The sequence below is a fragment of the Poromitra crassiceps genome, assembly GCF_964638095.1.
Source record: "Poromitra crassiceps genome assembly, chromosome: 9".
Taxonomy (NCBI): domain Eukaryota; kingdom Metazoa; phylum Chordata; class Actinopteri; order Beryciformes; family Melamphaidae; genus Poromitra; species Poromitra crassiceps.
The window spans coordinates 11,513,015-11,528,561 of record NC_139630.1 but is presented as its reverse complement, the minus strand read 5'-3'; the positions used below and the strand labels follow the sequence as shown (position 1 = coordinate 11,528,561).

General features: G+C 44.4%; 1 protein-coding gene across 2 annotated transcripts in view; it reads right to left on the bottom strand.

Annotated features, from left to right (window-relative positions):
• Positions 1-15,547, bottom strand: part of cdc42bpb (CDC42 binding protein kinase beta (DMPK-like)) — a 95,043-nt gene that overhangs the window by 39,726 nt on the left and 39,770 nt on the right. For both annotated transcript variants that reach the window (XM_083643607.1, XM_083643608.1), the window contains exons 8-16: positions 14,368-14,616; positions 11,949-12,171; positions 11,046-11,153; positions 10,031-10,164; positions 8,815-9,057; positions 6,050-6,160; positions 4,719-4,966; positions 3,465-3,570; positions 2,235-2,359 (exon numbers count right to left, since the gene is read on the bottom strand). In XM_083643607.1, the coding sequence (XP_083499733.1) occupies positions 2,235-2,359; positions 3,465-3,570; positions 4,719-4,966; positions 6,050-6,160; positions 8,815-9,057; positions 10,031-10,164; positions 11,046-11,153; positions 11,949-12,171; positions 14,368-14,616 (1,547 nt within the window). The remainder of the gene's footprint in view (positions 1-2,234; positions 2,360-3,464; positions 3,571-4,718; positions 4,967-6,049; positions 6,161-8,814; positions 9,058-10,030; positions 10,165-11,045; positions 11,154-11,948; positions 12,172-14,367; positions 14,617-15,547) is intronic.

The following is a 15,547-nucleotide window of genomic DNA, read 5'->3' as shown; positions in this document are numbered from 1 at the left end:
CTACGGAAGGCCTGAGACGCAAGTTTAGACCATTTTCGAAGCCAGATCTAAATCATTTTCTCTCATAAGTTTATGACTTCAGAACCCATAGGACAAAGGTTTTACCAGGATAGCCTTTCTAAGGACCAACCGGAAAAGGAAGTGACGGTGGCTTTTCCGTCACTTCCGCTTTCCTTTTCCGCGTCCCTTTCGGCTATTTGCTAATAACGTTAACGCATAAACACACTGCATAGAAGACGTCAACTCGTCTTACGACAACAGTGGAAAATTACTGGAAAGTCGCGGTGCAAGTTGCTATTCAGACTGGAAACAGTGGAGGACGGACGAGGAAAAGGAAGTGACGGTGGCAGGAGAGGTGCGCTGTACAGGAAACCGGGAGAAACGGTAGGGCTGTCCCAGAGTCTATTTTTAAAAACGAAAATAGACTCTGGGTTCCCAGATTGGGATCTACGTATCAGTTTGGACTCAATCCATCCAGTTATTTCAGTGGGCGGGAGTACTTGCCAAATCCAATCCAAATCCACTCAGAAAAACAACGAAAACGTCATTTCCGGCTGGTGCATACTCTTGTTTTGGTTTTAATTGTTGTTATTGGGTCTATTTCTGTAATAACTGCACTTATGGATGTGTTTACTCTACTAACGTTAACGTTACTGCTCGTTGCTTTGGGAGACACCATTACTGTTTTGCCAGCGGTGTTCCCTGATTGCCCGGTTACGTTGTCAACTATGACGCAAGTCCCTGATTGGCCCGTGGACTTTGTAATTACCGTAAATTCCGGACTATAAGCCGCACCTTTAAAAAAAAAAAAAAAAAAAAAAAAAAAAAAAATCTCTCTTTTTTAGCACTCTTTCTAACTATAAATCCACTTCTGTTTTAATTTCCTCTCTTGCCCTCTTTTCACCACACTGTATGACACTGTATGACACTGTGTGCACTGTAAAAAACAACACAGGTGGTGTTGTGTTATGTTGTTTTGTTGAAATGTTAATAAATGGGAGCTTCCTCAAACAGCCATCTCTTTCCCGACAATCCCCTCTGTGCATGAACCCTTACATATGGTAATTAAACATTAAAACGCAATAAAAAAAAAAAAAAAAAAAAAAAAAAAAATACCATTAAAACACCCGCGGCTTATAGTCCGGTGCGGCTTATATAAGAAAAAAATAGTCAACTTTGCAGGTGCGACTTATACACCGGTGCGGCTTATAGTCCGGAATTTACGGTACTGGAAATGGCTGGGGGCGGGCTGGAGGCCAGACTGATCTATAGAACGAAACAGAAGCTAAGGTCACGTGATCAGGGTGGTTTACCAGGAGCTGAAGTGTGGCAGCTGAAACATGGCCGCCCTGATGCCGGACACATGATGTGAGCCTGTCCACTCACCACATGGGAGAAGTTAGCCCTGAAGGCTTTCTACCAGACAGGGATGACGCAGAGCAGAGGAATCACCACACAACTCTTCATACATGTTTCATTGCATTTCTGTTTCACTTTTAAGGATGTTGATTGTTATGGTTAGGATTAGGCAAGAACAACTTGTTTAAAGGCTAGGGTTTTCTCATTTAACCACGACCAAACCCAAACCCAAACCAAATTGCTGTACGTTATCAATTAAGAAAAATGCTTGTTAAAGATGTGGTTTGACCGGGAATCAAACCCCAGTCATCAGATTTGGAAGGCAAGCACCTTACGCATTAAGCCACAAGCCCAAAGCAAAACTTCAGCTGAACATTTTCGACCCCTAACCATAACCTTAACCACATTGTTTTACTTGCCTAACCATGACAACCAACATCCTTAAAACAAAATAGAAATGCAATGAAACATGTATGAAGAGTTGTATGGCGATTCCTCTGTGCTGCGTCATCCCTTTCTGGCAGAAAGTGCTCGCGGCGAACTTCTCCCATTTGTGCCCACTCACCACTGGATGATCTCTGCTATCTGCTCTGATACTGGACACATGACGTGAGCCTGTCCACTCACCACTGGATGATCTCTGCTATCAGCTCTGATACTGGACACATGACGTGAGCCTGTCCACTCACCACTGGATGATCTCTGCTATCAGCTCTGATACTGGACACATGACGTGAGCCTGTCCACTCACCACTGGATGATCTCTGCTATCAGCTCTGATACTGGACACATGACGTGAGCCTGGCCACTCACCACTGGATGATCTCTGCTATCAGCTCTGATACTGGACACATGACGTGAGCCTGTTCACTCACCACTGGATGATCTCTGCGATCTGAGCCTCCCAGTGAGCCACACTCTCCTTCTTAGACGACAGATCCTGCAGGTCGTCTTCCAGCTGACGGTTCTGAGCTGTCAGCTTATCCACAAAGGAGCACAGCTAGAAGAAGATCACAGAAAGAAATATTAGACAAGAAATACTACACTAGGCAAAAGTAAATAGAATATATATATATTTTTTTTTTTACTGAAGGCAAACAAATAAATGTAGAATGTGAATGAAGTAGGTAAAACAAGTCAGGAGCATGGACTTACAAAATATATATGTACAGAAACTACTATACTAGATAGATAATACATAGCATATAGAATAAAAAGGTGAATTTTAACTGTATGCAAGATATTGCTATTACTGTGCAATTATATGTAAAGAGCACATTGTGCATTGTTGGCTATTCTGTGGGTGAGTATGGGGGTAGCAGTAAATACTACAGACAGTAGTAGAAGTAGAAGTGCAAGTAGTAATACAGTAGTAGTAGTACTACAGTAGCAGCATTACAGTAGTGTAAGTATTGTATTGATATCTCACCCGGTTGGTCTCAGCTGTTATTTTGTTACAGTTACAATGTTATAATTTCCCTTAGCAGACGCTTTTATCCAAAGTGACGTACATCTGAGCTTTATACAACACAAGCAATGATCTAGTCAGAACTTCAGAAGACAACAACATGAGTAGGTGCCATGAGGCCAAGCTTGAGTCCGAATGGACCTAGGTGCCACTTGTAGTAGTAAGACAGTAGTAGTATTACAGTAGCAGATTACAGTAGTGCGTAACTGTAGTAGTAAGACAGTAGTAGTATTACAGTAGCAGATTACAGTAGTGTGTAACTGTAGTAAGACAGTAGTAGTATTACAGTAGCAGATTACAGTAGTGTGTAACTGTAGTAAGACAGTAGTAGTATTACAGTAGCAGATTACAGTAGTGTGTAACTGTAGTAAGACAGTAGTAGTATTACAGTAGCAGATTACAGTAGTGTGTAACTGTATTACAGTAGCAGATTACAGTAGTGTGTAACTGTATTACAGTAGCAGATTACAGTAGTGTGTAACTGTATTACAGTAGCAGATTACAGTAGTGTGTAACTGTATTACAGTAGCAGATTACAGTAGTGTGTAACTGTATTACAGTAGCAGATTACAGTAGTGTGTAACTGTATTACAGTAGCAGATTACAGTAGTGTGTAACTGTAGTATTGATATCTCACCCGGTCGGTCTCAGCTGTCAGCTTGCGGTTGTCTTCTGTCAGCATGTTTCGCTCTCTCTCATATTTCTCCTTCAGAGCTCCCACTGCCTCGTCCATCTCTGTTTGTCTGCAGGTCAACACACACACACACACACACACACACACACACACACACACACACTATTTTAATCCATTTAGACTAGGGATGTTAATGATTAATTGTCAATCGATTCATCACCGTTAATAATTAGATTGATCGATCGATCAAACATAACCGATTAATCGACAATAGGCTATGTGTTATTTTCTCGTCTCTTTTTTTTGCTGAAATTATTTAACACCACAAAGGCGAAATTTAACTTTCACCGCTGGACACATGGTGACAATTGCGTCTTCCGTGTTAGACGCAATTGTATTTGTTCTTCCGGTTCAGCGCTAGTTGGCGGCCAATTTCAAAACAAAACTGAACTATGAATGAAGTTTGGCAACATTCAGAAGCTACACTGCGACTGCGGCCAACTTCAGTTACATGTTCATAGCGTTACTGCTGCGAGGAGCCAATGGCTGTACCCGGTCGGCATTTAACGTTAGTTACAAAAGCACGTCGACAGTGTATTCACACTGCCAGTACAGTTAGCTAGTCCGACTGGTCACACAGCCAGCACTGTTAGTCCTCGCTGCTCGTTAAATATTTCCAAATAGGCGTTGTTTTGATAAACTGGTCACATATTTGGAATGTTACGTTCTCATCCGAAAAAATATTAAAACTTTAAAACAATTCGTTTTTTTTTGCTTGAAAACAGCTTTTTGTCTAAAAATTATTACGGTAGGCGTAATCTACTTCCGGGTCTAAAACGGAAAGACGATTAAAAAATGACGTTATGCGGAAGCGTCCTTATATGGGCAAATAATAAGGTGAATACAGAGGAAGAAGCAAGCAGGCAGAAAGTCCAGTGTGGGAGAATGACACGCAAAAAGACAACAGTGTTCATTGTAAACATTGTAATACAATGTTGAAATACAGCACGTCACAATGACAGCTAATGCAGGAAGTTTTGTTTGTTGATTAACCTGTTGAAGTAGGCCCAAAGACAGGCGTTAAAAACCCCGCATTTTGTATGTCAAAATGTTGTTTATATACAATGTTTTAATCAATTAATTGATCATTAACATGACCAATTAATCAATTAAGGAAATTGGTTAAAATTGGCATCCCTAATTTACACCTGCTATTTGAATCCATTGACGGGCGCTTTGGCCCGGCCCAGTGCCCACCTGTCCCTCTTGGTCTTGTCCAGCTTGTCTCGTAGCTGCAGCAGCTCCTTGTTGAGACACAGGCTCTGGCCCTCGGACTCGCTCAGCTCCTTGCGGAGGCTTTTGATCTCGGAGGAGTGGGAGGCGTCTCTCCTCAGAAGCTCCTCCTCGTAGAACAGGACCTTCTTATCCAGCTCCGTCTTGACCCGGGACACCTCCTGACCCTGAGAGACTGCTCCCAAAGCCACGCCTCCTCTGCCCTGCTGACGCTGTCAACAACAACAACAACAACACAGATCACATGTGGTGTCTTTATTCTCCCTCACATTAATACCTATATACCGTATTTCCTGTAATATTGGCCCATGCCTTTATTCCCCTTAAATGCAGAGGGTACCAGACAGTGCCCGGGTGCATAAACTACCATAAGTTTCAAACTTAAAGACCCCCCTAAAGTCATGTTTCAAAATGTATATAAAATAATCTACTTTGAATAATAATTTGCGTGATGGTCACAAAAAATGTTAAATTATCTTGTTAAACTCCTTAAAATGACTTCCCCTTCTTCTTCCTCATTTAAAAATCCAAAGCAACCAATCAGGGTTATCTAGAACCTAACTAGCCAATCACCGCATACAACACAGGCTTTCAACACATTCTCACTCCCGACCCGTGACAAGCTGAGGGATTCACTCAGGAGTGTTGCATAAAGCCTCTCTGTGCCTTAGTGTTTAGACTGAGGCTTTTACGGTAGTTACTGTCAGAATATGGCACAAGAGCACTTCAGTTACCATGGTTACGCTTCACTCTGCTCACTTCACTCACAGCATCCTTCAACATTAACGTTACTTGACAGTATTTTGTTATGGACAACAACAACGAGAATAGAAAAAGCAAAAAAAGAAACTGGACCAAAGATGAGAATGTTATCCTCTTTGAAGAATATGGCTAGAGTAAGCAAATTATACAAAGTAAATTTAACCCAGCCGTAACAAATACACACAGAGGATGTGGCAAGAAATAACAGACAAAATTAATGCAAGAAATCTCGTCAAAAGAACCGTGGAAAAAATCATAAAAAAATACGAGAAGGGAGATCTCCAAACATCGACAAAAACTGGTGTGTTTCAATAAAACAATATAACTCTATCTAACGGCAATATATGAGACAGAGTTATGTTAACGGCCACAAAGCGATTTTGACGATAGACTGACGGTCAAATCGATACTCAAAAGTTCCGCATCATTCATCATGTCCAGCGGGTTTTGCTCATCCCAAAAAAATGTGTTGCGTCTATCAGAGGGAATACGGTAGATGTAATATGTGTGTGTGTGTGTGTGTTGGGTCTGACCTTGAGGCTGTCCAGCTCTGTCTCCAGCTGTTTGGAGTAAAGCTCACTGTGCTCTCTCAGCTTCTTCTCCTTCAACGCCTCGGCCCGCGCATCATCAAGCTGGGCCTCCAACTACACGCACGCACGCACACACACACACACACACACACACACACACACACACACACACACACACACACACACACACAACCCAACAGGATCCATACAGCTTTTTAAGAGTAAAACCACTTTCAAGGTACCTGAAGCAAAAGTTTCTAGACTCTTGAAGCCTTCATCATCACATCTAAATTGTTACTATAAATGTTATGGAATTGTGAAAGATTCAGTTGACTGTATTCATTTATATGCACAGCAATAATCTATAGTTATTTTGTTTATTTTACCAGCTGTTCAATATTAACTTTATTTTTGGTGTTCTGGATCATGATCATTTAATGCTTGTTAATTCCCAGAGTAAGGGATCAACACAGGACTTATTTAGCTATTAATGAAGAAGATAGTTTAATTTCAAATCTTAAGACTTTTGGTTTAGCCTACACGAGTCATAGGGTGTAGATGAAACACCATCTTATGTTGAAAATCAAGCATTTTTCAATGATATTCCTAACCTTGAAAACATAACTGTTAAAAATAATCATTTGTTCAAACTTTCAAGACTTTGTAGGTATGAACCCTACACCAAGTTTAATACGGAATAAAAGCCAGAAGTGATTTGTATTGGTTGTATTAGTATTGGCTAGGGCTGTCACTTTTTATTTGAAATGGTAAAAAACATGGTAAAAAACAAACAAACAAAACATTTCAACTGTAATGACTTGTTCGGATTCAAAATATAGAGTCTATAAGCATAGCAGAGCGTTTGAAGTCGTTTTTTTTGTGATCCAGCAGAGGGCGCTTCGGGCACTCACTCAATTCACGATGGGCTTGACCTCTTCATGGCCTATTGACCCGATCTGTTGTCTACTGTGATGACAGGGTCAAATGGAGGAGGCGGAGCCTTCCTGATTTGTTGTCTACTGTGATGACAGGGTCAAATGGAGGAGGAGCCTTCCTGATCTGTTGTCTACTGTGATGACAGGGTCAAATGGAGGAGGCGGAGCCTTCCTGATCTGTTGTCTACTGTGATGACAGGGTCAAATGGAGGAGGAGCCTTCCTGATCTGTTGTCTACTGTGATGACAGGGTCAAATGGAGGAGGCGGAGCCTTCCTGATCTGTTGTCTACTGTGATGACAGGGTCAAATGGAGGAGGCGGAGCCTTCCTGATTTGTTGTCTACTGTGATGACAGGGTCAAATGGAGGAGGAGCCTTCCTGATCTGTTGTCTACTGTGATGACAGGGTCAAATGGAGGAGGAGCCTTCCTGATTTGTTGTCTACTGTGATGACAGGGTCAAATGGAGGAGGCGGAGCCTTCCTGATTTGTTGTCTACTGTGATGACAGGGTCAAATGGAGGAGGCGGAGCCTTCCTGATTTGTTGTCTACTGTGATGACAGGGTCAAATGGAGGAGGAGCCTTCCTGATCTGTTGTCTACTGTGATGACAGGGTCAAATGGAGGAGGCGGAGCCTTCCTGATCTGTTGTCTACTGTGATGACAGGGTCAAATGGAGGAGGCAGAGCCTTCCTGAGCGCACAATCACCACAACAAACCATCTGACAAGCAGTGTGTGGAAGTAGCAGTACACATTCAAATTCATTCAAACAAATCAATGTAATTTCAAATTCGTCCAAACTTGATTTTTGGAAAAAGTGTAGTAGTGTACTATTGTTAGTATTAGCATTGGCAGTGACTTCAGCTCATGCTAGTTATGGTTTAACCCGATAAATAACTTGGGTTCCCACTACGTCTCCAGTCTGCTGGGTCCAATCAAGTTCTAATACGAACGTTCTTCTAGTGTGTGTTGTTCTGATTGATTGATTGATTGAATTTATTTGACAAATTAAAAAGTACAATACAGCAACAAGCATACAGTATAAAATAATTCATCAGGATATCACAATAAAGTCGTTAAACGTATTTCCATTGTGGTCCTGAGGTCTCGGCTGGGAGGCAAACAAAAGGGAATGACGCTACAATACACAAATAATACAATACAATAGTACTGTCAAAACAATATTTGCAAATTTTTTAATCTCAAGGGAAAATCATTAACTATTCTGGCTGTTTGTCCTATTCCTTCTGCCTTAAAGGAACACATTGGTCCACAACCTAACTCAAATCAACTCTCAATAATTGTCAAACTAAATGAATGCCTGCAAAACTGTTGAGAGTTTTCTGATATACGACTGATTTTGTACTGATACAAAGCTGGTTGAAAATCGGCGGTGTTCCTTTAAGGTGAAGGTATCTCCTAAGAAGTAGGGATGGGGCCAATCCGATCCAATATCAGTATCGGGTGCCGATACCGACATAATTCACGGATCGGAATCGGGGAAATATATACAGTATATATCTTTTTGCAATTCCAGCGCGGGCCGTAATTTGCCCATGTATAATAGTATCCTTCTTTGCCTTGTAAATTTTCTTAATTTTGTCTGCTTTTTGCAAGGTATATATATATTTTTTAATCTTTAATTGGCCAAATCTTTGCCTATACTGTATATTCAAGAAAAATATCGGTATCGGAATAATATCGGTATCGGCAGATATCCAAATTCAGGTATCGGAATCGGATCGGAAGTGAAAAAATGTGCATCGGTGCATCCCTACTAAGAAGTCTTCTCTCTCCTCTCCTAGCAGGCCTCTCTCTATCTCTCTCTCTCTCACCTCTTTGCGGTTCTTCTCAGTCTTGCGGATCTCCTGCCGCGTGGCGTCCATCTTCTGCAGCATGGCGTCCGTCTCCTCCTCCTTGTCTCGGAGCTGGCGGGAGAGGCGCTGCTTGGAGGAGCGCAGCTCGGCCATGCGCTCCGACAGCTCAGAGAACTCCTGCAGAGCCAGCTTCCTCTGAGAGTGGGCCTCCTTCAACTCCTTACTCTGACTCCTCACACGCTCCAGACAGTCCGCCAACTGCTGCTCACACCCACAGAGGAGAGGAGAGATGCAAATCCACTGCGTTTAGTCCACTGTCCACTAGTGTGTATGTAATGGGCTGTGTTTACACTGCACGTTTTGATGCCCAGTTCAGATTTTTGGACTATATCCGACTTTTGTGACCGCCGGGTTTACATCTACTTATAAAAGTGAGTGACCCATATCCGATACCTGTGTTTACACTTGTTTAACACTTGAAACAACCTCCATGCGTACACGTCGCACAAGGGTTTGTACGTATGCAGCTAGCCATTATTAGCTTGCTAAAGAAAGGACTGATGAAACCATAGCTATGTATTCAGCTGCTATTAGCTTGTTCAAGCTTAGCAAGTTGGCTGCCAAGATGGCCTACAGCTAATAGACTGCACGGCCAGATTGTCAACGATACATTTTAGCTATCTTGAATTCCATGTGGGATAACGTTATTCCCAAAATCTGGTTTAGTAAAAGCCCTTTTTTAAGAAGCTAGCCAAACTGAGCACTAGCTAACATTAGCTAGCATTAGCAAAAACTCTCCCGTGTACAAAACCATCGTCTGACACATTTTAATCCGCTTTGTTTATGTGACTCTTGTCATGGCTTGTTAGCTAGCTAGCTAGCTAGCAGGCTACAGGCTGTCTGAGGCTAGGTAGCTTTATCCATCATTAAAATGAGGAAAAGTATAAGATTGTCACATTTTTGATGACGTGTGACAGGGAATATGCGATCTGTCGATTAGGTGACAGTGGCATTGGCAGATATTGGATTCATATCAGGTTTATTTCCACATATGATTGAGGCCTGAAATGGATCTGAGAATATCAGATTTACATATCCGATTGATCTGTGCCACATCTGAGCAAAACATTGGGATCAGGTCACTTGTACAGTCTAAAGGCGGCCTTAGTGTGTGTGTGTGTGTGTGTGTGTGTGTGTGTGCATGTGTGTGTGTGTGTGTGTGTGTGTGAGCTACCTTGTGCACCTCCTCCTTCTCCGTCTTTAGGGTCTTCACCTGCCTCTCCAGGGTTTTCAGTTTGGAGGCAGAGCTTTCGTAGTCCTGTCTGAGCGTCACCGCCTCCTCCAGCTGGTGCTCCAGCCTATCAGAGTCTGCAACACAGACAGAGGGGTGAGCTCACTCACTCACTCACTAAGAAGGCTGCCGATTGGTTAACTGGTGCTAGTGCATCGGCAAAGGTGAAAATACGGTTTCTGTAGCACTGAGGTTCCAGCTTGCGAGATTCGGCTCACGCAAAATCTGCACGTTGCTGCGTATGATGTGAAAGCCCTCTCTGATAGCGCTTTCAGACAGACACGGTTCTGGTTCTGGCTCTGGCTCCGTTCTGGATTCTCAGAACCCTGGTGCTTTCTGGCGAACCAGCCCGTGTTCACACCAGTTTAAGCGGAACCAAAGTGGGAGGACATTATTCGGTAGTCCTTCTTCAGTTTATTTTTATTTTTTTAAGTTTATTAATTATTTGGTCTGGCGTTCGAGTGAACCCAGCCTTGGCCCTCTCTTCTGCAAGTTTGGCATATGATTTGCTCTTTCTTGTACTGCTTTCTAGCTTTTCTTGAGATTCGGTAGATGCCCAAATCGCCACTAAACATTTGGTTTCCTCAGGAGACCACTGCAAATTATTTTTCTCTGTGTTGTCACTGCCTTCTTCTCCTTCCTGCTCGTTTTCACAGCCTAGAATGAGACACGCCCACTGATGATGTCACGGTTCCCAAGGAAAACCAACTATTTTTTGGTTCCGCTGAGAACCAACTTTTCAGGTTCCGAACCAATAATTTTTTCGGTCTGAACACGCCAGCCAGTTCAGATTAGGGTTCTTGAACCGGAACCGGCACGGAGCCCTGCCGGTGTGAAAGCCCTATGAGAGTCCCACAGGCTCAAGTGCTGCCTACTGGGAGCTGAAAGTACAACTATCCAGCAATACCCAGTCTGACCAGCAGGCGGCACTGTTGTCCCTGATGAGGCTGCCTCTCACCTGCCAGCTTCTTCTTGAGCCGGTCGACCTCTTCGTTCAGCTTCTTCATCTCCTTGTCTCGGCTCAGAGTTCCTCCTCTGCCCGGCGCCGCAAGGGCCTGCGTGGACTCTGCACGTACACGAACACACAAACACACACAGTCAGATTTTCAGCTATTCCTTCCATGATACAACATAACCCTAACCTACAGGCCTGCCTACAACCTAACCTACAGGCCTGCCTACAACCTAACCTACAGGCCTGCTTACAACCTAACCTAACAGGCCTGCCTACAACCTAACCTACAGGCCTGCTTACAACCTAACCTACAAGTAAGTGCTTTCAACGCTGGCAACCTGGTAGCCGTCAAAACACGACCCACACTGAATATGACACCCAACCAACCCCACGCCACAAAGAGACTATCACACAGTCTAGACTCTAAACGGCTGCAGCTATTACAAAGACTCTACAGAGGCAGGCACAACCGCCTAGTGGACCTTAGGGTATTGGTTTTTCAATGGCCGATATTTAGAGAGTAGGCTGCTCATTTGACCTGCTTCACATCCAAACTCATGAAATATCAGCCCCTGGTAGGACACATTAGGACCTTAGGTCAGATATAACTGCTGTTTGAGAGTCTGGGTTAGGGTTAGGGTTAGGACCTTAGGTCAGATATAACTGCTGTTTGGGAGTCTGGGGCACTATTCACTAACCTGTGCTCTGTGGACTGCAGTTTGGGGGCTGCGAAAGACTGATAATAAATATGATTGGGTTTCCATGTTTTCATGTCAAAGCCTACATGTGTTACATTAAGCTCTCATCATGCTGCTGTTATCACACTGTAACCTTCTAACAAAAGATTTGGATCTTTCCTTGTTGCCCTGCTTTACATCCACATCAAAGTATTGACATGTGTCTCACCCTGCAGTTTGCGGTTCAGCTCCTGTTTCTCCTGCTCCAGTCGGCGGATCCTCCTCTCGAAGGCCTCCACCTCCTGGCCCCCCGCCCCCTCCCCTGACCCCGCCCCCCCGACCCGGTGGAGCGAGCCGCGGTCGGAGAAGCAGCTGTCCGTGGTGTAGGTGAAGCCCACAAACGGGAGGTGCTGAGCCGTGAAGCCGGTGTGAGACAATGGAGGCCCGATGTCCTGTTGGGAAAAAACACTGTCAGACTGGAACCAGACCAGTAACACTCTGTCAGACTGGATCAGACCAGTAACACTCAGACTGGACCAGACCAGTAACACTCTGTCAGACTGGACCAGACCAGTAAAGGTGCGTTCACACCGACCTATTAAAGTTTTTCGCTGGCGTCGAGTTTACATACAAAGTCAATGCAAACGAGCGATTGAGCGTATATTCACCTGGGAGAAAAATCGCTGGCCGTCCGAGCGGCAGAGACAGAGCGATAGGGAGAAAATTCGCTCGTCCCCCGAGATGAAATATCCCAACTCGAGCAAAATTACGCTGGCATCAGTCGCTCGCTGTTCAACGCTGATTGGCTGCCGTGTGAGAGCGAGTCAAGGATCACACTGGCTTGGAACAAACCGCTGGTTTATTGTGTGGCAACAAACCGCATTGACAGGCTGACAGCTGACATGAAGTGAAGTCTGTCCTACCGGTATGGAGCTCACATTAGGAGCACGCTGATAGGCTTTAGCTTGTAAACAATGACGGTGGCTCGTAGTGGACAAATATCATGACATTGCGTAACGTTATAGCCCCCACATGTCCGTCAAATCGTGTGCCTGTTGATGAGCGATTTAAACAGAGCGACAGAGCGATTCCAAAGTGTTGAATCAAGCGACAGAGCGAAAAATAAATATCTTGGTGTGAACACAGCTTAACACTCTGTCAGACTGGATCAGACCAGTAACACTCTGTCAGACTGGAACCAGACCAGTAACACTCTGTCAGACTGAAACCAAACCAGTACCACACTGTCAGACTGGAACCAGACCAGTAACACTCTGTCAGACTGGACCAGACCAGTAACACTCTGTCAGACTGGAACCAGACCAGTAACACTCTGTCAGACTGGAACCAGACCAGTAACACTCTGTCAGACTGGAACCAGACCAGTAACACTCTGTCAGACTGGATCAGACCAGTAAAACACTGTCAGACTGGATCAGACCAGTAACACTCTGTCAGACTGGAACCAGACCAGTAACACTCTGTCAGACTGGAACCAGACCAGTAACACTCTGTCAGACTGGAACCAGACCAGTAACACTCTGTCAGACTGGAACCAGACCAGTAACACTCTGTCAGACTGGACCAGTAACACTCTGTCAGACTGGAACCAGACCAGTAAAACACTGTCAGACTGGAACCAGACCAGTAACACTCTGTCAGACTGGAACCAGACCAGTAACACTCTGTCAGACTGGAACCAGACCAGTAACACTCTGTCAGACTGGAACCAGACCAGTAACACTCTGTCAGACTGGAACCAGACCAGTAACACTCTGTCAGACTGGAACCAGACCAGTAACACACTGTCAGACTGGAACCAGACCAGTAACACTCTGTCAGACTGGACCAAACCAGTAACACACTGTCAGACTGGAACCAGACCAGTAACACTCTGTCAGACTGAAACCAGACCAGTAACACTCTGTCAGACTGGAACCAGACCAGTAACACTCTGTCAGACTGGAACCAGACCAGTAACACTCTGTCAGACTGGAACCAGACCAGTAACACTCTGTCAGACTGGAACCAGACCAGTAACACTCTGTCAGACTGGACCAGACCAGTAACACTCTGTCAGACTGGAACCAGACCAGTAACACTCTGTCAGACTGGAACCAGACCAGTAACACTCTGTCAGACTGGAACCAGACCAGTAACACTCTGTCAGACTGGAACCAGACCAGTAACACTCTGTCAGACTGGAACCAGACCAGTAACACTCTGTCAGACTGGAACCAGACCAGTAACACTCTGTCAGACTGGAACCAGACCAGTAACACTGGCAATCTGGCTTTTGGGTATTTTGCCAATTTTTTTTGTATGTGGATGGATTTGTTAATTTGCCGTATGTCCAAGTTTACATGCTCTGTTAATGGAATATGATATATACATCATCTTAGTTGCATGTGCTGATCAGAGTTGTGATTAAAGGGTTGGCCCCGGAACACTTTCAGATTTGGGCGTTCTTAAGTTTGGGAACCCCTGGCTTACATCATTGAGAAGGCTCCCTGCAGCTACCTCAGGTTGAGACCCTTGAGCATTGTTTTAAATCCCAAGTAGAGGCAGCTCTGCCAGAACTCTGGGGGTTTAGCTCCCATTTAAGTGGGAACAGTGATTGTTCTACTAGGAAGTGGAGAGTGACTCACTGGGTTCTTGAGCACGTCGTCGTCCACGTCGAAGTTGGATGTGTCGGATGGCGAGGAGACGTCGGGGATGTAGGGTGCCTCGGCGGAGCGGATGTGATCCCAGTCGATCCCGCTGAAGAAGGCGTGGCTCTTGAAGTCGGAGATCCCGTTCACGCCCAGACGGCGTTCCCGCGAGCAGATCAGACGCTGGATCAGGTCCTTGGCGTCCTCCGACACGTCGGACACGTGGGAGGGGAACTGGAAACGCTCCTGGACACAAAATCCAAACATTTTCTAAGGTCAGAGAGAGAGGCCAGAGAGACAGACGGACTGACGGACCAAAGATATGGACGTGCTTTTGTGTCTTTATAACAGAATAGGTTTGAGAACAGAACTTGGCATACTGCAAACAAAAACAGTTTTTTGCAAGTAAAATAAATGTGTGGTAAAAACATTTATTAGACAGACCGACAGACCGACAGGCAGGCAGACCGACAGACAAACAGACAGACAGACAGGCAGACAGACAGACAGACAGAGAGACAGACTGGCAGCAGTTCACTGAGGGAGCGTTTCAGTTTAGATTTAGAAATGTGGAAATAGGACGAGAGTCTGGGGACAGACAGGTAACCTGGAAACACCAGAATACATCCTGCAACACGGACAGAGCTGTCAGTTGACCTGTCTGTCTGTTGACCTATCCGTCTGTTGGCCTGTCTATCTGTTGGCCTGTCTGTCTGTCAGAATTGTAAAATCCAAAACGATGCATATTCCCAATGGGCTGTACACATGTCCAAACACTGCTCCTAAAACCCCAAATATATTGGCATAAATCAGAAAATGCTACATTCAAGTCAAAATATCCATATATATGTTTACATGACCTCATGAAATTTAGAATGTAGTGCCTAAGTCACGCCATCTTCCGGGTTGGGCATGGGACCTAAGAGATTAGTTTGACTTGGTCAGAGCAAATGCTTCAGCTATATTCAGAATCAGGAGAGACCATGTAACATTTCACTCAGCCCAAAACAAAACAAAAGTACAAGTGCACTCAGAGAGCGCAGACCTCCATTCTGCTCTGATATGCACATTTTGTGAGTTCAGTGTTTCCCATACATAAAGGAATTTGTGGCGGGCCGCCACAAAAGGATTTTGACCACCACAAAAAGATGTTGACAATTTTTTTTTTCTTTACAGT